Below are 25,843 nucleotides of genomic sequence, written 5' to 3' on the forward strand. Positions count from 1 at the left end.
TTAAACATTTGTATTTAGTAACATACTTCACCAAATTCAATGAATGCTCATGCCTGCTAGTGTCAGGCTGGCTGGCACAAGGTATATAGCACAGCCACGCAATTAAGATTTTCCAGCCACTAAACACCTAAGGTTTTCATGCCGAGAGCATTGATTTCAACCTGATACATAGAAACTGCATGCTGCCTATTCACTTCCCATGGCAGTATGGAGTTGAGAGCAAAGCTACTGCACTTCCAACTACAGGTGCAATGGCCCTGACTGTACTCTCTTGCATTTTGAGAGGGTGAGAAGCATCACAGACTCTGCCTACATGCACATAGCTTACCATGGCACAATATGTGATTGAGGGGTGGGCTATATACTCAGATCACCCCCACAGGAAGGGAACCAATCCCCAATTTGCATGGAACGGATTAATTTGCAAGCTGCCCTGCAGTGGGTGGGCAGAAGTCCCACATCCGAATAATTAGTTCAGGTAGTACATACTTGTCTTCCACTCCTGTAGCTCCAAGTAGTACCAGGTCATTTTCTATAAAGTTATACACCTCCGACAATCGCTCTTCCCGCTGTTGTAAAGCGGTTTTTGCCTCAAAAAGGCGTTTTTCGACTTCCTGATACTCCTTAGCGGTGAATTTTCTGTAAGCTACACACAGAGTTCTTAATCCTTTCTGTGAAAAGCAAAAAGGGTTACTTCAGCATTAGATAGGTTCAACTGACATCCACCAGATTTCTAAATGTTTTACTGTTTTTTACAAGCTGGGTGGTGACCCATTCTGTACTTTACTCTCTTTCATGTATTTTGCTTTGGTTTTGTTTGTCATGTGGTGTTAAATGAGATCTTGTACATGGCATATATTTTATATGCGTTTGCGGTACAGAAATAAATAAATCATTGACACCCAGAGGCCTGTTGTTGCTGCCCCATATCTTGCAATAAACAAAGTGAAGTGAAAGGGTAGGAAGAGCACCTGAAAGACAAAAGCAATGCAAAAACCAATTCCACAATACAACTGGTTGACCATAATCTGCAGGTGCTCTGGACAAGGCAACTTTCATTCTATTATTATTCAGATTCAAAAATGGGATAGCCCCCATCTCACGGCTCTGGCCTCTCGCAAGGGAGTGGCACTTTTTCAAGGTGTTCACATCACGGGACTGACAGTGGCCATAGGAACCTATCAGCAGGGAGTAGCTGATACAAATTCAACTTTTACTCAACCCTGCCTGGGTGTCTGAGCTCACAAGCCCCTGAAGGAGACAGCAAGGAGCAGGGAATCCCCCGTGTATGAATCAGCTCTTAGTCCCACATTGAACAGTCATCAATCTTCTGTATCCATAAGCCATCTGTGTCAACCACAGCACTAACTGGTTCTCAACTTTGGCAGAAGTTTTACGTAGATCTACTAGCAAATTTGAAAGAAAAGCAAAAAAACACCACTTTTACATACCAAAGCAAATTCATCCACATGAATTCTGGTTTTTTCTACCTCTCCACTTGTACTGCGAGGAAGAATAACGGATTCTGCACCTTTGGTGAATAAGAGCTTCTCACCTGCAAAGGATTTAAGTGTAAATCATGTTTACAGTTCATAGTAACCTGTTCAGCATCCAGAAGAGTCCCCAACAAGGAAGCTGATGCAGGAATTTTTGGTTTAAGAAGCAAGGTAAGGAGCAATAAATATGCATGATGTTTCTTACCTGATGGGCTTTCTACAATTACGCTCATTCTTCTGCGATTTGCATCAAACTCCAAAACATGTAGTAATTTGTACCTTCAAAAGGGAAGGATCATCTTTACAGTATGTATTAAAAAACTGAAGGCAAAAATATCAATACAGTATTACTTGTTAAACCTAACAGAGAGTCTTGTAGCACCTTAAAGACTTAACAAATCTATTATGGCACAATCTATTATGGCACAAGTTTTTACAGACCGTACCATAATAAGTTTGTTAGTTACTTAAGGTACTCAAGACTCTTGCTGTTTGCTGCCCAAAACTAAGGCAGCTACTCCTCTACAAATTGTTGAATCTAAAGAACCACAAGAGCTACAGAAAAGTACATGCCTGCTGCTGCACTGATGAGGCTGGAGAAAAGCAGCAGCATTCTCCCAGCTCAGACACTGGGTGGATGCAGGAACAGGGAGCAGCTTTTAACCCTCAAACATGGATGAGGTGGCGAGACTCAAGGGGCATCTGAGACTCAAGACGCAGGTGAAGAATACATGTACAGAAACAAGCATGTTTCTAGATATAATCCTTCTATTGAAGATCTTCCATTTATCTAGTCTACGCTCCTTGTGTTTTCAGAATTCCTTTCCTTCGGAGGAACTCAATTTAGGACCACACACTTCTCTTCATTGTATATTAGAATATACACTTTGAAAAAACAGAATGCTCACTACATATTTATCCAAACGTGTTTTAAAACACTGGAATGTTTTAAAGCTGTGACCTGCCAAGTGACAGTTAAAAGCAACAAACTTCTCGTTCGTGGCTTATGAAGAGCCACTGCCAATCAGACAAGAATGTATCTGTGACCGACATACAGCTATCCTATTTTCAAGCAAACATATTATATAATTGGCATTCCCCCCCCACCTCATGCAGTTGCAATGTATCACAGATAATGACTAAATAAGCTAACTATGGTGTAGATATTGCAATCAAATCTGCCTTCAAGCCTGCCTCCATTTGTCATTTATGAATAATATGACATAAGTGGACAAATTGATCAACAGGCATAATAAGTCCAACCAATGGCCCATCTAACTAAGTCTTGTTTAACCTCCACCCTAATATATAAGAATCTGTAACTGGAAATGCCAGAGACTGAACTTAGGAGCCAAATGAGTTTCCAGTTAAACTTGAAAATGGAAAGCGTATTGCTGGTGGTCAACAAAGACTCTCTCAAGGCAAATTTTTAAAAAATGTAGTATAAACATTGTCAACTGGGAAACACTGGCCTGCAAGCTCTCCAGTTGGAGAACAGCCTTTACCAAAGGTGTCATGGGCTTTGAAGATGCTCGAACTCAGGAAAGGGAGAAATGTGCTACGAAGGCGGCACACTTGGCAAACCCTGACAGTGATCAACTCGCGCCCGGAAACCTATGTCCCCACTGTGGAAGGATGTGTGGATCCAGAACTGGCCTCCACAGTCACTTACGGACTCACTGTTAAAACCGTGTTTATGGAAGACAATCTTACTCAGCTTCGAGTGATTGCCAAAGAGAGTTCTCCTCTGAGATTAAAGGTAAGCCAGTTAAACTGCTTTTTGCTAAGAGGGCATAATGCAGATTGGTTTGATGTATCAACACTGATTGAGACACCTTACAGAATCTTAACAGTCTGAGAAACATTATTACTGCTTAATTACTAACCTTTCTGGCTTTCCACAGCTTTTAAGCTCCATACTTTCTGCGCTTGCTCCAGTAAACACAACACCAACCCTTAAAAATTTGGAAGAAAGAAGTCAGTTTTAAAAAGTGTCCCCATGAAAACAATTTGCTTGGATAATACCAAAAAGCATTATACTGCCCTGCTCCAGCAGGAAGAATTATCTTAGAAATAAAACAACATTTTAAAGAAGAATTAAAGTCATTGTACAAGCAATCGTGATTCCAGACATAGAACTAATCAGTAATACTTCTTAATTTCCCCTGCTGTGTCACTGGCCACTAATCGAGCTCAGAGATCATTGAGCTGTTTGGGGTTCGTATTCTTTTTCTAACATTTTTTCGCAAATCTTTTGGTTCCTCTAAATATCACGGTACGTCTATTTCATTACCCAGGAGCTACATTTTGACTAAAAGCTGTAAGCTGCAATTTTTTTGTATTGGAAAATTATTGTTTTATTAAGTTTTATATTATTTCAATACAGTCCTTTGTCCTATCAATGAAATAGTCCGTGTAATAATTTAAAACCTCTAACAATAACCCCCTCTGTATATATTTGTATATACATCATACAAAAACAGTACTGGCGGCTGACGTTCCAGCTGACCTTGTCTCAAAAGCACCTTTTCATTAAAGGAAAGTTACCAGTGAGGAAGGGATATAGCTTGAAGAGGAAAGGAAGGGGCTAAAAGTCACTGCTACCCTCCTGCCAGAGATCTGGCCTTGTGCAAAGTTCCTCTGGATGACGACCTTGAGTCACTACTTCATTATGCATAGCTGCTCCAGGGGCCCCATGAGATGTTAAAGAAAGTCATACTCTCTTCAATGACCAACTGGCACTCCAATAGCTACGCTTGCTTTATGAGCTAAATCAAGGAAAGGCGAAAAGCTTGTTTCATCACTCTCCTTGCTCTTCCGGGCTCAACGGGACAAACGATGCAAGTTTCAACTTCTCCAGCGTTGCCATTTTTGCCTGCTAAATAATGCACAAAACCTTGGCTTCTAATCCTCACCTGCGGGCAGCTTCGACTAAAGCCTTTTCATCTGGGGAGGAGGCATAGTATTCCAGCTGAGAGGATATGCCATTGCTACGCCAAGGACTGTCACAAATGCCGTCAGTTTGGTCATTATTAATCTGCACCGTGTGACAGAGACAAACAGCTTTCAGGAAGATTTCCTCCTCTTCCGTCTGTTTTTAAAACATGAAGGCAAAACATGGTATTAATACAAGTTAACACAAAATTGACAAGCAATTCTTTTTATTCTTCTCTAAAGAAAGGAGTTACTAAAACCTGCGGAACTTTCAGACCAAAAGGGAAGAGAGGCAACTTCTCAGCAAACAACATAATCACTTTCTTCTCCTGAACCCTAAGACTGTGACACTTGTCTACTGCCAAACCTTGGAAATATCCAACCTGGCATCATAAAATATCCTAAGTGCTGCAGGGTTATAGTGGATCCGCATCTTACAGCAAACATGGTGCTAACAATCCTTTGCAGCGGTGGTACTGTGAGCTCAGACAATACACAAAGCAACATTTCACAAAATCTAGAAGTCTCTCTCACATAAAAATGAGCCAAGAGGATGCACAACGTATATAGTCGCTCTTGCTAAAGGTTGCACTCTTATGCAGCACTCACTTGGGGTAAAGCCCCACTGCAAGAAATCAGATTTGCTTTCAAGCAAGAACATGGATAGGCTCAAGATGCATGACTGCAATCCAATGAAAGTTAACTTGGAAAGTGTCCCATGGAACACTGTTCGAAATAAGCGTGCACATCATCTGGCTGTTTTCTCCAAATAAACAATTCACTGTCCCTAAAAAAAAAAAGCACCTAAACCTCTGCTCAACGATCATTCAATTCTCCTATTGAACACTTCAATAAGTCCCTTTTGGAAACAAATCTTGAGGAGTGCTAAGCTACTTAACCAGAATATTACATGAGACATTAATCAATTGAAACTGGGAGAAAATCTTACCAGTCTAGGCTGTATTCCATCTGGAAAATCCTCAATCAGCCCTTCTGGAACCAGTTTGCCATTGATCTCTTGGTACTTTATACCATTAATAGAACATTCCCGAAACTGCATCACATTTTCAGTTAATGTACCGGTTTTATCTGTAAACACATACTCCACCTATGGTAAGTTGAGAAGAGAGATAAGAAAAATAAGTTTAGAAGCAGTGAAACCAAGTTTGTCTGTTCCCCCACCTGCACACAAAATGTTGATGTGATCTGTAGGACACAAGGCTGAACTGGAAGCGGTACTCAAATCCCATTACATAGCAAAACGCTGGGGAAAAGCCCAGTGCATAAAAGTACTTTATTTTGTCTATCATGAATCGTTCAACCCTGTTGACCTAACACACAAGCACGCATCAAGATAACACAATCCTCTGGTTTCTGCAACCTGCATTATGGAAAGTTAGCATAAGTTTTGAATGTACAAAACTGTTTTAAGCAGAGTCAGGCCATTGGTCCACTGTGCATCTTTCAGTTGGAAGAATTCTCCAACGTCTCCTTTCCTTTTCATTTGAAGTACTAGAATTTTGAAACTGGGGTCTTCAGGAGGCAACTATGTGCTATACAATTTGTTCTACCGCCAGTAAATAATAAAAAGGATTGAGGCACTATTGCATCGCACTGAAGCCCCAACCCACAGCAACTAAAAAAGCCCATTGAATTCTCTCTGGTCTCAGAGATTTCTACACATTTTCTAAGGGGTAGGAAATGGTTCTTTAAAACTAAAGTTCTCAAAATAATGAATGTCAGTTCAAAATTCTGCACCTTTCCCATGCTTGTGTGAATTGTGCATCACTCTGCTTATAGGTAATGCAAGGTAAGTACACAAAATCACTGATCAATAACAACTTTAGAATAAATTCAGCAGATACTGGAATTATAGACTGTTCTGAACCTGGGTGGGGGAAATCATATTGAAACATCCGTTCTATACCTGTCCCAGCTCTTCATTGAGGTCTGAAGTATTCACTTGGGCCTTCTCATTTGTTTCTTCATGATAGAGGTCAAGATCCCAACCAATAAAAAAAGATCCTAGAAATTTCTGCATCTCAACAGTCACGTACAGTGAAATGGGAATAATGAAGTTGTAAAGGACCAGGAAAGCAAGGAAATCTGAAATAAATCTCAGAATCTGAATGAGAAAGGAAGAGAAATAGTATTCACTAAACTGAAAGTGAAACGTATTTATTTAAGAATAAATAATAATCATTGCAAAATGCCCTGCTGTCCTTTAGTCACTTATTATCAACTGGACACACCAACATCTCCTTCAAAAAGCTAACCTTTCTGTTTGGGTTTATATAAAAGCTTTGAACTGGGGTGATTATTTTGTTTTTATTTTATTTAGGTTATAGTTGCATCCCACCTTCAGATAGCTTTGAGCGGCATCCATGGTTGCTCCCCCCCCCCGCCATATTTTATCCACAAAGCAACTCTGTGAGGTCAGTTAGTCTGAGAGACAGCGACAGAACCAAGATGACCCAGTGTGCTTTGTTGTGGTTCAGTCAGGAACAGAACTCAGTTCTCTGCAATGTAAGCCTAACCACTGTGCCACATCTTAAAATACACCTTTGCAATGAAATACTGGACCCTTTGCAAAGTGCCACCTAGGATGCAGTGCACCATTTCCCTAGGAAATCCTTTTGCAGTACTAACTTCATAGGCTAATATGCCTCTGTAGACTTGGCTAGTGCATGCACAAACCAATGCCAGTATCAGTTACTCAATGTGCAAAATGGCTTGTAACAATGGGATGTCTCTCAAACTTGGGAAACTTACATTCTGGCACTGCTCCCTAGAAGTGAAGAGAAGGAATCCCTGAGCAAGTAACTGTCTAAGCAGCATGACTACACCCCTCTAGTACTAGGCAAGGCAGCATGGGGAGAGGGGGAATCAGCGGCGTAGCGTGGGTTGTCAGCACCTGGGGCAAGGCAAGTAATTTGCGCCCCCTAACCCGTGGATTTGCGCCCCCTAACCTGTGGATTTGCGCCCCCTAACCCGTGGATTTGCCCTAACCCCAGATGTTGCGCCCGGTGCGGCCGGCCCCCCCTGCACCCCCCACACTACGCCACTGGGGGGAATCACCTAGAATGTGCACATAATTTTACACTGTACCTTGCTGCTGTTTCTTTCATGATCAGTTTGCTGGTTGTACCAAGGCTCATGCCACTTTTCTTCAGACTGCCAGGCATATTTCAATATTGTACTCAAGATTGCTTCAAAGAGGAGGATTATTAGATAGATGATCAAAAAGGAATTCATAGACCTAAGGAAACAAAATTGGCGGGTGCCCATTTAATGCACAAATATCCACAGGATGGCAATAACCCTGTGAAAAAAGCTTCATTAGCAAGCATGGAAGACTGGGCACAATTCAAACACAACCATACATTGCTCCAAAAACACATCCCCATGCATGTTTGTGGATGGAGATAAAAGCAACTCCAGTTAAAAAATAAGAGGGTGATTCGGTCTTTGCGTGAATATGACCTTCTAGTTTGTAGCCAGAGGTCAAAATCGGCCACAGTAGAGGAAGAATATCTTGCTCAGGACAGAAGAAAGGAAGAACTGTTCAGTCTTATGTTCCCCTCCTGTTTCTTTTTTCTTTTTTAAATAATATTTATTGAGTTTCCAAAAATTTAAATTTAAACACTACAAAAAACAAACAAAAAAACAAAAAAACAACACAACACAATACAATACAAAAACACTACAAAACTAACACATAAGACAAATAAAACAAAACAAAGACCATTTAAAACATATTAAACAATTTCAATGTCATATCTTTCGTTCGCTTATTTTCACGACTTCCTCACACCTCCCTTTTTGTATTCCACTCCCCTCATTTCTAACCACCTCTGGTTGCGCAAGAAGAACGCTGCTCTTCCCTATGAGGAACAGGGGATGCAAAGTCAGGAGGAGAAATCCTCTGTTCCCAGCCTAGATAGGAAAGGGACTGGAAAGACAATATGGCTATGGGGGAATTTGGAAGGACAGGCTCATTAAGCAGAAAGTGCAGCAAAGCAAATCCTTGGAGAGTGAAGGGCAAGTAGACACGGCTGATCAGTCCTAAAATACTCTGGACTACGTCAAATATTGTTGTTGTTTTTGTTGTAGTTTAGTCGTGTCCGACTCTTTGTGACCCCATGGAGAAGAGCAGGCCAGGCACTCCTGTCTTCACATCAAATACAGAAGGCCCAATTCTCATGTCATTTTCCAGCACAACACCTCAGTTCTCTTCAGAAATTTAAGAGGTTACAATAGGATTATTTTTCCATTCCCCCGAAAATTAGCACTTAAAACTTCCAGTTTTGCAGCTTACAATACCCTATGAGATCTTCTAAAGCATTACAATTTTCCAGTCAGTGAAAATCTGCAGGACACATACTTTTCTACTGCTGATCGTTTCTGTGATTTACTCTTGTAATTTAATGCCATCTTCGTCTCCATTCCTGTATACACTGCAACACCTACAACAAACAAGATCGATGTTTAGACTTGGTATCTGCAGCATGAGCTGATTAAAAAAAGAAAAAAGCAGAGTGCTATTTTTATCGTTGTGACTGCAAAGCCATACAAGAAACATTAGATTTGTAGCAATACTCTGTTATGAGAAACTGTGGGCTTGTTCAGATCCAAAGCTAAATCCCAGCTTAGCGACATGAGAACTGGCTGCAGTGCACACTCCCTGCCACCACCGCTGCCTCCGGCAACAGCTGTAAGGAGGCGTCTGAGAGTTGTTGCTTCTGTTTTAATTTAACTGCAGCTTCTTTTGCCATCCCACACTATGGACAAACTGTCGCTCACTATGGTTAGGGGAAAACCAACTGCTAACCGTTGTTTTATGAAGCTGTTTTATTTCAACTAATTGTAGTTAATCTTAACTATAATCTGGATTAACCATTGCTTATGCTGAACTGTGATGCATCTAAATGGAGGAAGCAGCCTCTTCTCTCCTCATGGTCACACCAGAAGAGGGAAACAGGCCTGCCTTGTACAAAGTTATGTCCAAACACAGCCAATTTAAGTCCTATTGTGAGCTTGTTCTGAAGTCTGTGCTAATAGCCATTATACAAGGGGTATGTGAAACCCGTCAGCCATAAAGTTTTCATTTGTGGAATTTCCTCCCCGAAGAGTTGTGTCTAGCATTTTCATTAAGCAGTTTGTGTTGCACACTGAAGATGGACTTCTTTACTCAGGCTTTTGACCCCAGAGAGGGAGATTTTTAGGACCCAGCCTACTCTTGTGACTGCCATTTGTTTTCAACTGTTTTTAATATTGTATTTTAAATTGCTGCAACCCACCCCAAGACCTTACGGTGAAGGGCAGGCAATACATCAAAGTATTAATTATCATTATTATTACATTTCATCTAATATACTGCAGTTGCACATGAAATTTGCTTTGAAAGTAATAGCCACCCAAGTCAAATGCTCCACAAAACTGCATCAGCTTTTTCACTCTTTGAAACATGCTTGGGAAACAGCTGGTCAAGCATATAACCACCAGGGTATTAATTAAGGCATTCCAAATGGAGATATGCTGGTTTTGCAACATCTTCATTGACTTTCAGTTGGTTTCAGAGTCCAATTCAAAGTGCTGCTTTTGCCCTTTAAAAGCCCTACAGTATATTGTTTGTGTCCAGAATACTTCAAACTCTTATCTTTTCCTAAGGGGCTCCACTCTGTGTTCACCCACAGAGTCAAAGTATGGTTGGCAGAACGGTGGTACCTGGGACAAGGCCATCTCTGCAATGGCAGGAAATCTGTGGAACTCCTTTCCCAAGGGACCAACTCCAACCTTTCTGTTAGTTTTTAGAAGCCAGACAGACATTTTATTCTAAAAGGAGGCTTTGCGGGGCTGGTAACTGCATTTCTGGTTGATGGGTCTGTTGGGTTTCTGCAGCACATTTAGTCTGTGACTATTTTAGCAGTCTGCAGAAACTGTACATTAATAATTATGGGTGTGGGCCCTTAAGCCACCCTGATTACTCAGGCTATGCTGGCGAATGGCAACGCCAGTGGCCTAGTCAAAGGGAGAGTGGGAAGATGATTCAAGGTACACCAAAGTGTTCCCCTCTGACTGATGCTCAAGAGATAACTACATTCTGGGGAACCTGCCTCAAGAATCTTTGAGCAATTTGTGAAATACTTATGTGGTTACAAACCAAAAATTTCTTTGGTGTTTTTCAATCTTGCTCCACGAAGTAAGAGACTTTCAGGTCCAAGAGGTCTGAAAAAGAAAGAGCTCAATTTTTATGTTGACAGAACACAGTATATCAACAGCCATTTGCTTAGATGTCCACTCCACCAATTCCAAAATGCAACTTGCACCAAATGAGAATAAACAACAGGGATAAAACTAAGGTTCATTCAAGGTGAAGAAAGCTATGCGTGACATTTCATCCTTGGTAACAGTCAAGAGCCAAACAGAACAGGTAACATTCCCATTTTGCCTAAAGTAACTCAAAACAGAAGATGAAATGGGGAGGGAGGGGAAGGAGGTATACACTGCAGTTAAGATAGCTTGTTCATAAAAGGGGCTACGACAAGTTAATGGAAGACTGCCCTTGATAGACGTCTTAACACTATATGGACTCTCTCTGGTGTGGAGGCTACTAAATACCAGCTGATGGGGGTGGCAGTCTCCTATTGCTGTTGATCCTCAAATCTAGTTTCTGAGTATCCTGCAGGCATCTGACTGGCCACTGGAGGGAAAAAATGCTAAACTAAAATGGACTTATGGCATGATCCCGAAGGACTTTTAATTCTCCTGTGCACGTCTAAGAACTCAAGAACATTTGGTTTCAATAAATTCATCCAACATTAATTAGCTGGACATTTCAAAAATTCCTGCAGCAACTCCAGGATTATTTGTACCTGTAGCAAGTGTAGCATCTGCATGTAATGCTCACACCACTAAACAGTGGCTGTACTAGCTTCCGTTTCTTTTATAACGTCATTATTATCCTACCATTTAACAAGACACAAACCTTGGGCAACTCACAATTTCATTTCCCAATTGCAAACAGGAGGTTGGACTTGTAAAATTACAGTTCTGTGTTATTTTTTACTGCAAGGACAACTCCAACTCCCGCAGTTACTCTTAACAGATACCCCTGGGGTGTTTGAAACTCCTTCTGTTCCAGTAGCTACTGTACCAGTATTTAAGGATGTGTTTATGACTCCAGGAGAGTTAAGTCAGTAAATGGAGGCCCTCGGTCAAATAAGGCCGCTACCCAGATGCGTGTTGTCAGTCTCTTTTCCACAGCTATCACCCCAGAGAGGAAAGATATGGGGAAATGTTATGGGGAAATGTTGGTGTAAGGACAGGTTTGTAAGCTACTTTAGGGGAGAAGCATGGTGCACGCCAGAAACTTCTCTGATTGACTGTCCACAGAAACCAAGCTGTTTAGGCTTGGGAGAACAATCATCAATTGCATTAGATCACATTTCATCTGGTGGTGGGGCAGTCTACTTAGGGAAAAACAGTTTCTATAAATCATCTGTAAATTCAGGATTAGTATATACGTGAGAGATACATCTTCTTAAAGGATTGACATGATTAATGGATCTTATCAGCAAGAAATAAAAACTGGCTTTGCAAGTTAGTTCACTCCAAACTGGTCAAGCTGGGATACAGCAGTTCATGGCATTGCTAAGTGCAGGAAGAAGTCACAACCTGTAGCCACCTCTTCACAGTTTCTGCTACAAAGAAAGCCTAATTAGCTGTCCAAGATTATGTAAGAAGCACTGGAACTGAAGTTGGCACACTCCCTAAAAGTATTTATGTGCTAGCAAAACAAGCTCTGGAATAAGGAAGCAAATTCTTTACTAACTACCTGAACGTTCTCTGCTACACAATTAAGATGGTCATTTTCTCATAAAAATGCTATCAAAATATTGAGGAAGTAGGATGCTAGACTAAAATAGACCTACGGCCTGATCCAGCAGAGTTTTTGTGGGTTTTAATTCTGTTATGAATACCTGTCAAAGAAGATTGGTGGTTTCAATAAATACACCAAATTTTTCAAGTAGCACAAAAGAAGGAAATTAGGGGGCATTCCTAAATGTGGGAAGCCAGCATAAGTTACAATGAGTTAAATAATGCTAGCGTATGCCAGAGCCAATCTCCATTCAGGAGTTTGGCCTAAGTCCGGAAGAGGAAAAACAAGTCTTTAAAACAGAGTTGCAACACACTTTTTGCAAGCTTAACTTACACGAGATTGCCAGGTCATGTAATCAAACTGAATGGGCTTAGCATAAATTAGAGGGGTTTTTTTTTTAAATTTAACTCAACTCAGTTAAGGAACTGCAGCTCATGCCTCCATGATCCAGCAGCCACACCTATGTCTGATCTGGGCAGTCCCAGGCAGGCAGCAAAAACACAAAATTGTCCCATACAGAGCCAGGTCCTTGGCTCATTTTGCGCAGTATTTTGTACTGGCAGCATTTCACCAAGGCTTCAGGAAGATGCCTTTAAAAAGCATTTCTATGAACTGGAGATGCGAGGCACTGAATCTGGAAAAGTCTTATGTGCAAATTATGTGCTCTATCACTGAGCTTCAAGCCATTTACTGAGTCCCTGGTGGCTGATGGATTGCCCCCAGCTTGGTGGTTCACAAGCTGTGGAGCCCTGCTGTAAACACATGCTGTTTAAATTCAAGGCAAATCACATGACCTTTACCAATGCTTGGCTTACCGTACTATTTCCTCAATTTGTTGACTTATTGTTATTCGTCCAACAAATCTGCAAAAGAGATTAATGTGTCAGAAAGACATATTTCTTCTATTCCAGCTCTGCGAGTTAGCAAAAACTATGCAATAGAAGGAAGAGAATGTTTATTTATTTATAAAATTTGTCTACCACCCTTCATCCGAAGATCATAGGGCAGCTGACCAAAAAAGAAAATAAATACGAAACGAAAACACAAAATACATAATAAAATAAAAGCAAAACAAACCAATAAACCCCCTCCTGTGATCTGACAAAGAAATCCTCCTGGTTTGTGAAGGATTTCAGAATGTTGCAGAGATCTGTTCCAAATGCTGAAGGTGTTACCACTATAGGGCAGTGCAAAGTAACTGATTTAAAAAAAGAAACTACACAGATCTCCAGAGCTTTTGAAAACTATGGAACAGTTGTTCTCATTCTACAGCTGCGCAGAAAAATTATATTTTTAAAAATGACACCTGTATAGATCTGCTTCTGGTTGCTGACATTCTATAACAGCTACAAGTTTGTCCAGATTGGCAACTGACTGCAATACTGCTGTTTCGGGGACTGCAACATGCGTCTGAAATAAAAAGAAATAATCACTCAGGTTCCATTAGGCAACAATAAGCAGCATATTGTGCAAATGCTAAAAAGACATAGGCTTGCAACTTGCACACACATATATACACACACATTAAACAGAGCTGTCTGGTTAAGATACCAACTAAGCCTCCAAACCGCATCTTAAATTTTCCAGTACATCATCAGCTCCCAAAGCAACACTGAGCGCACATAAACAACGATTTGTCAAGTGCTAACTTGCCAAAATGTGCATATTACCTTTTGAAAAATCAGTCAGCTGTACTGTGCTGCATCTGTTCAGAAATCCAAAATGTTTAGATTTCTCATCATTTAGCAGAGCAATGCAGAGGACAGGCTTATCAGGTGATTTACATGCACACCACTTGATAAAACTGTTGCAGGCTTTTGACTGATGAGCAAACACAGAATATCAATCTTGGGTGGGGCAGCCATCCCCTCAAGTTACTGACCCCTATGCTTACAGAATGCACACATCATCACTTGCACATAAGCCTTGCATCTCTGGTAAACCAGTAGTACACACACAGTTTTGTTCTTAGCACAGAACATGCTTTTCTTACAGATTCTTCTATCTATAGAGAGTTATAAAATTATTTTCAAGGGCAGACGGTAGTAACTATTTCAGAATTAGAATACCGTAAACGCATACATCAATTGCAGTTCTGTCACTTGCTATTTTAACTGTGTACAGGTATAACTGAAATTAGGTTCATTTTTCTCCAGGTCATGTCACTACTGATGCAGACCTTGGTTTGAACAACATGCTTTGAGATTCTGATATTCTGAGGTGCACCCAGGGGAATTCAACATTCTCCTTTTCTGTAAGAGGGATTTGGAATATATCAATCTTGGTTATCAGGAAACAAAACCTAAATCTAACTTAAGGTATACAAAAGGTGATGAAAACAGACCTTAAGATTAGTTTCTCCATCCAAGCTTGCAGTAGTAACGTAGCAAGAGCCATCTGCTCTGTCAGATGACAGAAGTACGAGATCAACAGGGAAAGTTTCATCTTTGGCTACTCTGACAATATCTCCCACCTGAGAAGACAGGCAAAAATATCTGTTCAAATACACTTTCACGAAAATATTTTTGTAACTTTCATTAACATACGCTATGTAAAGCAACGGCCCTTTAAATTGCCTTTTTAATTTGCATGTATATATACACACACAAAAACACACACATTTATAAAGATACATGCACACTTTTGAAATGTTCAAAATCATTTTGCACCACTCACACACATACCCGAATGTTCTTTGATCTTGTTTTTACAAGGCCACCACTGCGAACAACATACACTGGAGCTCCATTCACTTCATTGTCTGCTTTATGGCGTAACCAATCTTCATAGCCCTGGAAAAGATGCAAAGAAGCATTTTGGGGGGGGAGGGGAAAGCCAACAATACACATAGCTGCCTAAGAAAAAGCACCTATGCAACCAATTTGCTGATAACTACAGGCAACTCCCAATTTATGCACATTCTATTTGCTCGCAACCGTGCACACGAGCCGTGCTGGGGAACTGAAAATGGGGAGCATCCTAGAGAGTCTGCCTGGCTCATAAACAGACCCTCCCCAGAGCCCGAAGAGGACATCCTCTCTGGGCTCCAGGCAGGTTATCCTCACAAGCTGGAGAGGCAGCAGGGCTTTATTGAGCTGCTCAGCCTACGAGCTGACATCTGGGGTAGCGCAGCGACAGCCGTGGCTTCCTTGTGTGTCAGCTGAGAATCCAAGCCCACTGCCCATCCAAGCTCACGTGGAGGCTGTCACCAGAGCCCGAAGAGGAGCTCCTCTTCAGACTCTGGGGAGTGAGCCTGAAGCTTGTTGAGGATGCTCAGCTGATGTGCGCAGGAAAGTTGCTTTCCTGTATGTCAGCTAGGCTGGTTGACAAAGCTCTGCTGTCCCTCTGGCTCACGTGAGATGAACTGTGGCGCTTGTTTGTGCAATATGGAGGGGCAGCAGTGCTTGGTTGACCAGTCCAGCTAACGCACGGCGAAGGTTCCTGCACATCAGCTGAGCGAGCCGGGGTGGGGAAGCGGGGCTTCCTCAGATGACACGCAGGGAAGCTGCTGCTGCTTTTGCACTACCCTGCACATCAGCTGTAAGACAGTGAGGCTGAGCAGTTCAGAAAAGCCCCACTGCCCCTCCTTGAGGACTCTTCCGGGGTGCTCCCCATTTTATGCAATTTTATGCAAATAGGAGTCTAAACTGTAACCCCCACGTAAATGGGGAGTCACCTGTATAACATATCAAGCCAAGAACAAGGATCAGCAACTGGCAGCCCAGTTGGCTCTAGGTAGGGTGTTGTTTCCGCTTTAAATTGTGTTCCGTGACCAGAAATGTAACTTTTTAGCTGGCTTTGTGATAGTTGGGCTGAGAAAAAAATGACTTAGGATATAAAAAGAAGGGGAAAATAAGCAGCATTTTGTATTGTTGATATGCAACTCAAATTCACTAGGCAAGAGGTGACACAGATAGCCTCAGAAACTTATTAGAATTTCCATCACAGCACCTGCCTGCAGACATGCTATTACACATGTCCTCTACAAATGGGACAGGTCACGTCCACTAATGGGATAATCTGCTAGGTGTTGCAGTTCAGCTCATGTGGAATCTCCCACTACATTGTCAAATACAGTTAATGCCGCCTTCAAGACACTCTCAAGTGATTTTGCCTTATTTATGGCCAGCATGTGTATTACAGAAATGTTCCCGAAGAAGACAGAGCTGGTGTGAGAAATCTTGTAGGCATGCCTGGAGAAGGGTCATGAGAGTCTAGAGGAAGCCACAGATGTCTGGTCTTCCCTTAGTTACCACTAACTTGGCTGACTGCAAGGCAGTGACAGGCTGTGACAAGGCAATTACAATAGGCCTGGAGACTGGGAAGAACAAAAACAAAAACAAGATGTGTACAGCTTTCAAATACAGCATAGCCTCTCTCAGTACATAAGCTATTGTTATGCAAGAACTTACTCCGCTGGGTAAGTGTGAGGCTGCTGGAAATAAGAATTTATGATGCATACTGACATACAAAGTCCTCGCACAAAAACTGGGGGTGAGTCTGTCACTGCCCACTTAGGGGTGTTGCTGTGAGTCACTGACTGCATGGCAGCGAGACAAAAATAACCCTAGGCTGACCTGCTTGATTAGCAACATAAAACATATTTACTTGTTTTCAGCTAGAAGCTAGAGTCTAGTAGAATGCTGCTCAAATCTCATGAAGGTCCAAACAGATGCAACAGCAGCAGACGTGCCCAGAATTTGGCTGGCCGAGCTCCATTACATACAAACCATCTCCCATTCTATCTCAGATGAACTGACAAATCCATAGAACATGTACGACAAACTCATATCTGGACTCTGCTCCACAACTGTCCATTTCTGCCCAAGATTCTCCACTCACTAGTGTATAGAAATGATGAATTTGACTTGTTTCAGGTCAGAATTGTAGGTCACATAGGCCATTCTTGTACAGTGGTACCCCGCAAGACAAACGCCTCGCAAGACGGAAAACCCGCTAGACGAAAGGGTTTTCCGTTTTGGAGGCGCTTCACAAAACAAATTTCCCTATGGGCTTGCTTCGCAAGACGACAGCCCATAGGGAAATCTCCGGGACAGCGGGGAAGCGCGTCTTCCCCACTGTCCTCGGACCTCCTCCCGCCGCCAGGCTTCGGAAGGCTGCTCCGAAGCCTGGCAGGGGGGCGGAGAGGTTTTTAAAAAACCCCGGGACGGCGGGGGACTTCTCCGCTGTCCGGGGCGATTTTAAAACGCTGCCGTCCCGGGGGAGCAAAGTCTTTCGCCCCTCGCCCGCCTTCAGAAGAGGTCCTGGGCGAAAAACTTTGCTCCCGCCTGCCTGCCTTCCCGGGAGAGCGGAGAACGCTCCGCTCTCCCCGACGGCTTTTGAAGGCAGGCGGGGGGGGGGGACAAAGACTTTCGCCCCCCGCCCGCCTTCAGAAGAGGTCCTGGGCGAAAAACTTTGCTCCCGCCTGCCTGCCTTCCCGGGAGAGCGGAGAACGCTCCGCTCTCCCCGACGGCTTTTGAAGGCAGGCGGGGGGGGGGGGGGGACAAAGACTTTCGCCCCCCGCCCGCCTTCAGAAGAGGTCCAGGACCTCTTCTGAAGGCTGGCGGGGGGCAAAAGTCTTTGTCCCCCCTGCCTGCCTGCCTGCCTTTAAAAGCCCTCCCGGGAGAACGGCTTTTAAAGGCTTTTAAGTGAGAAAAAAGCCCGGGAGAGGGCTTTTAAAGGGAGGCAGGCAGGCAGGGGGGGACAAAGATTTTCGCCCCCCGCCAGCCTTCAGAAGAGGTCCAGGACCTCTTCTGAAGGCGGGTGGGGGGCAAAAGTCTTTGTCCCCCCTGCCTTCCTTCCCAGGGGGGCGAAAGTCTTTGCTCCCCCGGGACGGCAGCATTTTAAAATCGCCCCGGACAGCGGAGGACTTCTCCGCTGTCCGGGGCGATTTAAAAGCCCCTGGGAAGGCAGACAGGGGGGACAAAGACTTTTGCCCCCCGCCAGCCTTCAGAAGAGGCCCTGGACCTCTTCTGAAGGCTGGCGGGGGGCAAAAGTCTTTGTCCCCCCTGCCTGCCTGCCTGCCTTTAAAAGCCCTCCCGGGAGAGCGGCTTTTAAAGGCTTTTAAGTGAGAAAAAAGCCCGGGAGAGGGCTTTTAAAGGGAGGCAGGCAGGCAGGGGGGGACAAAGATTTTCGCCCCCCGCCAGCCTTCAGAAGAGGTCCAGGACCTCTTCTGAAGGCGGGCGGGGGGCAAAAGTCTTTGTCCCCCCTGCCTTCCTTCCCAGGGGGGCGAAAGTCTTTGCTCCCCCAGGACGGCAGCATTTTAAAATCGCCCCGGACAGCGGAGGACTTCTCCGCTGTCCGGGGCGATTTAAAAGCCCCTGGGAAGGCAGACAGGGGGGACAAAGACTTTTGCCCCCTGCCAGCCTTCAGAAGAGGTCCTGGACCTCTTCTGAAGGCTGGCGGGGGGCAAAAGTCTTTGTCCCCCCTGCCTGCCTGCCTGCCTTTAAAAGCCCTCCCGGGAGAGCGGCTTTTAAAGGCTTTTAAGTGAGAAAAAAGCCCGGGAGAGGGCTTTTAAAGGGAGGCAGGCAGGCAGGGGGGGACAAAGATTTTCGCCCCCCGCCAGCCTTCAGAAGAGGTCCAGGACCTCTTCTGAAGGCGGGCGGGGGGCAAAAGTCTTTGTCCCCCCTGCCTTCCTTCCCAGGGGGGCGAAAGTCTTTGCTCCCCCGGGACGGCAGCATTTTAAAATCGCCCCGGACAGCGGAGGACTTCTCCGCTGTCCGGGGCGATTTAAAAGCCCCTGGGAAGGCAGACAGGGGGGACAAAGACTTTTGCCCCCCGCCAGCCTTCAGAAGAGGTCCTGGACCTCTTCTGAAGGCTGGCGGGGGGCAAAAGTCTTTGTCCCCCCTGCCTGCCTGCCTGCCTTTAAAAGCCCTCCCGGGAGAGCGGCTTTTAAAGGCTTTTAAGTGAGAAAAAAGCCCGGGAGAGGGCTTTTAAAGGGAGGCAGGCAGGCAGGGGGGGACAAAGATTTTCGCCCCCCGCCAGCCTTCAGAAGAGGTCCAGGACCTCTTCTGAAGGCGGGCGGGGGGCAAAAGTCTTTGTCCCCCCTACCTTCCTTCCCAGGGGGGCGAAAGTCTTTGCTCCCCCGGGACGGCAGCATTTTAAAATCGCCCCGGACAGCGGAGGACTTCTCCGCTGTCCGGGGCGATTTAAAAGCCCCTGGGAAGGCAGACAGGGGGGACAAAGACTTTTGCCCCCCGCCAGCCTTCAGAAGAGGTCCTGGACCTCTTCTGAAGGCTGGCGGGGGCGAAAATCTTTGTCCCCCCTGCCTGCCTTCCCAGGGGCTTTTAAATCGCCCCGGACAGCGGAGAAGTCCTCCGCTGTCCGGGGCGATTTTAAAATGCTGCCGTGGGGGGGGGGGAGCAAAGACTTTCGCCCCCCCAGCCTTCAGAAGAGGTCGGGGGACAGATTGTCCCCGGACCTGGTCTGAAGTCGGTTTCCATAGGAACGCATTAATTGATTTTCAATGCATTCCTATGGGAAACCGTGCATCGCAAGACGAAAAACTCGCAAGAAGAAAAAACTTGCGGAACGAATTAATTTCGTCTTGCGAGGCACCACTATAGCAAGTTTATCCTCTGCAACATACAGGATTGCATAGGGTGGCATCATGACATCATGTTAAGCACTGCTTTGCAGTGTGATGATGCCATAACACAAGGGAAGCAGCCCTACACATGCTGGAAGACAGGGAAGTAACCTGAACACAGGGATGCTCTGTTCTGTATTGCACAAAGAATGTCCATCTGCCCTCAGCCTTCTAAAGCACCTGTGTTTCCTTACCTGCTTTATGGCAGTCACAGTTATTACAAAAAACAATGGCAATCCACTGGTTATTGGACTTGTAGGTGTATCTATCATAAGCTGGAGAGGAAAACAAAGATGAAGACAGCGTCAGCACATGTCCAGATTGGGAGAAGCTATAGCCACAATAGTACACTGAACGCAGGGCTCTACAAGTCTTAGCTGGGCTTGGTAGTTAGCCAGTGGTTGTGACTGGCACTGACTCTGCCCCATCCCCAACTCCTCTCTACCACATGAACTTTTGGGAATGGTATGCTGGTTCCAAGTGGCTGCAAAGCCTGGTCGAACGTTAGGCATGTACCAATCAAAGTGCAGGGCTCATCCCCCATGTCATGTTGGGCTTTAGAAACACTTAGGACAACAGCAAGTGAGAATGAAGAAAACATGGTGTCCATCAGTCTAGGCTGAGCACAAGGAGTGGACACGGGTCTGAAAAGTGGCTCCCTAGATTTCCACTCTCAGCACAGAGAGGACTGCTCACAGAGCTGCTGGGAGAAGGGCACATGTGAAACAAGATTTCAGCATGACTGAGAGACTGAAGTTGCACAATGCCTAGCAATGTACCTTAATCCTAACTAACAGGTTCCCTTTGCTCTTATTGCAAAATAGGCAATCACAACCTGCCCTATTAACACTGTTGTGCTAACTGCAGCAGAAAATACCAACAAGCTCTGCTTTTATTGTTTTCATGTTGCTGGAAAGAAAACGCCATCTTGCAGGATATGATGCATGTCTTCAAGAAAATAAATGAATGGAACAGCAATTATTCATAAACTAACATTAATCCAAGAGACTTCCTACCTCTTAGGAGGATTTCACACATCTCTAGGAAGCTAGAATAAGAGATTTTATGCAAACAATCACGAAGGAATTTCAAGGATTAGCATCCTATATAGCCAATCTTTATTGAAAAACAGTTAGGGCAACGTAGTGACAATCTGTCATCCACTTTGAACACTGAAGTTTCACTTAAAGGAGCCAATATGTTGGGGGGGGGGGTTAGTAGTCCAAATTGCTTTGTTTGTAGAGAACTAGTTTTAAGGCTTGCCTACTTATTAGGTATCAGTTTGCAGCTAAGTACCACTTGGCATTTGTTTTGACAACAAGCTTAGTCACACTTTCATGCAGCGGCATGGGAGGTGCTGCCTTGTGGTCAATCTAAACCATCTGGAAGACTGTGTGGTGCAGGCAGCAGATAATGTTAGCAAGTGAGTGAAGTAACCACACAGTGACACCAGTTAAGTTCTTTCCCACCCACTCACTGAGGCAAATGGCACCGACCAATTCAAGCATACACCTAAGTAGTATGGCACTGAACAAGAGGCGAGCATAACCCTGTGTAGGAGAGAATACAGTGAACACATAAACAGGCTCACACAACACAGATTTGACTAATGGCTTGTAGCTTCTTTCAATCCCAGGTGCTAACGCTAACCACCATAAGCACAGCACCACAAACATGTGGGAAAGGATATCTTTGAAACTGTTGGCTAGCAATGCATTTATCAGGACATGTTGTTTCCAACTCTACACCAAGAGTCCTAGATTCTGCACCCCTGAGTTACAAATTCATTTACATCCATTCTGCATGCTCCAAAGGCACCTTTTCCAGCATCCTTTATGTTCTGTAAGGACTTGTATTTTTAAAATTTGTAAGTAGCATTTGACATCAAAAGGCATCTAAGGCATCTCTAATGAAAACAAAGGCTATACCAACAGCCAGGTTGAAAGAGCCTGGGCTGCAGATTCCACTGTGCATGATAAGCCATGAAACCTGTATGCTATCTACAGAGCTCTAAAGCTCTACAAAGAGTGAAATGTCTCCAGTTCTCATAAACTGCAGCCAGTATGTCCAGTAATCAGGCATGGGAGCTGTAGTCCTGCAACATGTGGAAAGCCACACAGTCTGCCTTTTCCAAGTTTAGCATCATGCATGAATGTGGCCTATGGGACTTCACTTTTACAACCATGAAGTCAGTCAGTAGTCTACTGAAATGAGGTACAATCGTTTGAAGGGTATGTAGGTCAGTCTTTTGTTTCCTGGGTTTTGTTTGTTAACTGTATGCTAGATGGCTCCTTGCTTTGTTTTGTGTTTTCATTTTAAATCCAGTCTGAACTCCTTTATGGAATAGGCATAAAAAATGAAATACGCAAGTTCAAGCCAATTTCATTGGTGTGTGTGGAGTGTGTATATGTGAGTATACATATGTGTGTGCGTGTGTGTGCGCGCGCGCTGAAATCCATTAATATTATCCCAGTATTGATTCTAACCTTATTTGCAAACAGAACAAGTGTTGCAAATTAAATTGCGTTTTTCAATTTGTTTCCCTGACAGAAATTGAAAGCATTCAAGTACCAACTAGGAAATACACCGGTACGGAAAAGTGAGACAAATGAGCCAAAGTAGTTCATATTGACAATACAGTTCAATAGAACTTGCTGCTCAAATATTAACATTTGTGTGTTTTCTTATGAACCAGCTTTTCCTGGATGTCAGGATTCCTTTCTTTCTCAGATCTATTTTTAGAGGGGCAGAGGCTTCAACAGAACTTGTGAAATAAGCTATAAAAAGTGTAAAGGAAAGCCTGTTCCCGATGACTCACTACTAGATGACATCACTATATGCCAACCTGCACAGACAGGATGAATGCCTACCCAGAAGAGAGAAAAGAACCTTTAAACACGTTTATTGAGAACCTGATTTTCCAGGTGCTTTTAGAGGTTTCATGGTTTCCCGCCCTCTTTGCCCTCACTTCTTAAAAATTTATTAAATGGCTACAAATGGATTTTTAATGTACTATTTTTATGCAGAAATCCCAGTGAGTATTCTGAGATCACCCAGTATAGAACTGACCTATGAGTCAAAATGAAACAAACAAATGAAACCAAACCAAGCCCAGGGGTGTGCATGTGCACAAGATGGAACCAAAGGTTGTGTCAACACTTGTGTCCTCTTGTTAGGGGCCAGTTACTGCTACCACACAGCTCACGCTGCACTGAATCCAACAGGCTGGTCCTAGTTGTTCCTGGTTGTGACACATCAAGGGGACATGTTTAGTGCCAGGCTGAAGCTTAAGACCCCATGCAATGAGGCAGTACTTTTGTTAAGACCCTCCTAACACAGCTGGGGCAACGAAGCATGTCTAATACCTTTAGAAAGGGTTGCCTTGTCATGGACTGCAATGTTCTGTCATGACCCAATATTACAACTGGAGGAAAGGTGCATTAGACCAAAGGTAGAAGGGGTGGGTTGAGGTTTAAACTGCACATTTATTATCTATCACTGAGAGACAACAAGGCTGCGAAGGAACACTTCAGCAATGCTCTCTTAGGAAATTATGCTCTCTCATATACATTTGTAGAAGGGTGCTTTATGACTTTGCAGTCTAAAGTGCGCTTTGAAATTACTTAGCAGTTTTGGACAATATTCAAACTTTAGGTTGCCTGATAGGTGTTGCACCTGTTATTACAAAGCAATTTAGAGGCATTTTAATACTATGATACAGCACTGCAGCAAAACAGCCACTATAACTCCAAGCACAGCCAGCCCAAAGGCCAGCTCAACTGAGTAAGAGGGCTGATCAGGTTGCCAGGGAGAAATCTACTTGCCATCTGACTGGTTATTAAATAAATAGCAGAGGAGAAAGAGATGATTTAACTCTCAAGCTCTCCTTCATATGTTATAGGGGATGCTCCTTATTGACAGGGGTTTGAGAAACTCCCTATCAGATTACCAAAACAAGCAAAAAGGATGTCCTTTCTTATTTTGACAGTGATGGAATACATGTCACCATGCATTTATGCTCCAAAGCTGATGCCTGAGAATTCTAACTTTCCTGAATTCTTTTCTATTCATGGTAGGTGGGTAGTGAGAATATGCAAAGTGTATCACATCAAGCAAGATACCTGGTCATTTTCTGGCTTAGCAAGAAATGAATAGAGATGACCTCTCCCACTCCACCTCAGAGCAAATCCATTACTTCTGACTATCTCACTCTTACCAGCAAAATTTCTTTAAGGGTTTTAACTCTTCCTTCTAAATTATTCAGTTAGGTAGCTGTGTTGGCCCTACGCAGTTGGTCTCTAAGGTGCTACTGGACAATTTTTAAATTCTAAATTATTGTATTAAAAATCAAATTCACTGGAAACCAACCCCTCATATTTGCAAAATGTCAAGGCTTAATTCTATGCATTAAGAGTTACTAAACCAAACCCTCATACACTAGCATCCTTATATTCAACAATCAACAACCATAACAACCAATTCCCGTATGAGAGAGTCCACATCTGCTATATATCCTAAAGCAATGCTAGATTACCCAATCACATAGAAGCCTATAAATCACTTAAAGCTTATTTTGGTATATTAAGTGGAATATAAATGACTTACCTGAACCAAAAATATAATAAGAAAATAAAAGTTGGCTACCCTTCTGAACTGCTCAAATAAATTTTTGGGAACAAAATTCCATACAGTATACTGTAAGAGAAAGAAATATCAACAGTTACAAGCAGCGTCACAAGCCACACTGCAGAAGATAAAACAATTTTCAGCTTTAAATATTAGGGAGTTTCCCCAAGAAATTTATTAAGTGGATCTAAAATAAGATAACCCTCTTCCCAAAATCTCATGTCAAATTTTTTCTTACCATTAGTTTAACACCACACCAAGGAAAAGACTTGAGAGAAAGCAATTAGTGACTGAAAAACTTATTTTCCAAGTTCAGCTTTTGACCACCTAAAATCTGGCAGAGGGATGGCAACCTCCAGTCCAGAGATCTAATTTGGCCTGGTTTGGATTCTACTTTGGACCATAAAATCATTTCCCCCAAATCACAGTCACCTTCCCCACACTTGACATCACATGTGGTGCGTCTTATACATGGAAAAATATGGTAGATTATATTATACCTAATAAAGGATTTACATGTTTCTGAACTTACACCAATGCATTATAAATGCACTCCCCCCCCCCAAAAAAAATGGCAATAAAATTGTTTGACCTCTCTGACTTTGAATACATTAGTCACTTTGATTGTTTATACGTTTTACGAAGTCAAACTGGACTGGATAAAATGTCTTTTTTTTTTTTTACAATCCTCTATAGAATTGAACTTTTGGGGTTAGCTTTTCAGACATGGCCAGCAACCAGACTTTATCATACCAAGTTTACATCGTGGCTTTTCCCTATTATTTCCAAATGCATGTGATGGGCAGTCTTGCTGTAACCTGTAAATAACCAGTTAATCCCCCCCCCCCCTTTACAAAACACATATACACAATATAATACACAGAGTGGGAACTGGAGATACTACATCTCCAGTACCTCTGAGAAAATGATGGTGAGTTGGAAGGCAATTTAATAGGCATGAAGTGCCAACAGAAAATGTTTTTAAGCATTGCTTGCTTTCCTTACATTGACACAGAATGCATTGACTTCTTATTCCATAATTTTGTCCATGCAGCATTGCCTACTGTAACTATTGCCTATTTGCCTATTGCAAAGCATAAGGTCCCATTTCCAACATTCTTTTAGCCTTTGCAGGGTTCTCATTTCTAAAAAGTTATCTAAAGGATAAACTGACAGTGACTTTTAGAAACCTGCCCTGTAGAATCTACGGTTTACGCCAGAACCATTCATCCAAATTCACTCAGATTTATCACCAGCCAAGTTTCACCAAAATATTGTGCTAATAGTCATTCACACTCTGCTATTCTTTTTCAACAT

At 43.2% G+C, this 25,843-nt stretch overlaps 1 protein-coding gene across 9 annotated transcripts in view; it reads right to left on the minus strand.

Moving 5' to 3' along the window:
- The window catches only part of ATP11B (ATPase phospholipid transporting 11B (putative)), an 81,310-nt gene that overhangs the window by 36,631 nt on the left and 18,836 nt on the right, over positions 1 to 25,843 (minus strand). For all 9 annotated transcript variants that reach the window (XM_077929743.1, XM_028731653.2, XM_077929741.1 and 6 more), the window contains exons 3-18: positions 24,506 to 24,595; positions 20,095 to 20,175; positions 14,997 to 15,104; positions 14,657 to 14,785; positions 13,619 to 13,722; positions 13,128 to 13,175; positions 10,594 to 10,658; positions 8,815 to 8,896; positions 7,539 to 7,689; positions 6,358 to 6,555; positions 5,380 to 5,538; positions 4,412 to 4,587; positions 3,383 to 3,451; positions 1,702 to 1,775; positions 1,452 to 1,555; positions 490 to 671 (exon numbers count right to left, since the gene is read on the minus strand). In XM_077929743.1, the coding sequence (XP_077785869.1) occupies positions 490 to 671; positions 1,452 to 1,555; positions 1,702 to 1,775; positions 3,383 to 3,451; positions 4,412 to 4,587; positions 5,380 to 5,538; positions 6,358 to 6,555; positions 7,539 to 7,689; positions 8,815 to 8,896; positions 10,594 to 10,658; positions 13,128 to 13,175; positions 13,619 to 13,722; positions 14,657 to 14,785; positions 14,997 to 15,104; positions 20,095 to 20,175; positions 24,506 to 24,595 (1,820 nt within the window). The remainder of the gene's footprint in view (positions 1 to 489; positions 672 to 1,451; positions 1,556 to 1,701; positions 1,776 to 3,382; positions 3,452 to 4,411; positions 4,588 to 5,379; positions 5,539 to 6,357; positions 6,556 to 7,538; positions 7,690 to 8,814; positions 8,897 to 10,593; positions 10,659 to 13,127; positions 13,176 to 13,618; positions 13,723 to 14,656; positions 14,786 to 14,996; positions 15,105 to 20,094; positions 20,176 to 24,505; positions 24,596 to 25,843) is intronic.

This window comes from Podarcis muralis, chromosome 6, assembly GCF_964188315.1.
Source record: "Podarcis muralis chromosome 6, rPodMur119.hap1.1, whole genome shotgun sequence".
Lineage (NCBI taxonomy): Eukaryota > Metazoa > Chordata > Lepidosauria > Squamata > Lacertidae > Podarcis > Podarcis muralis.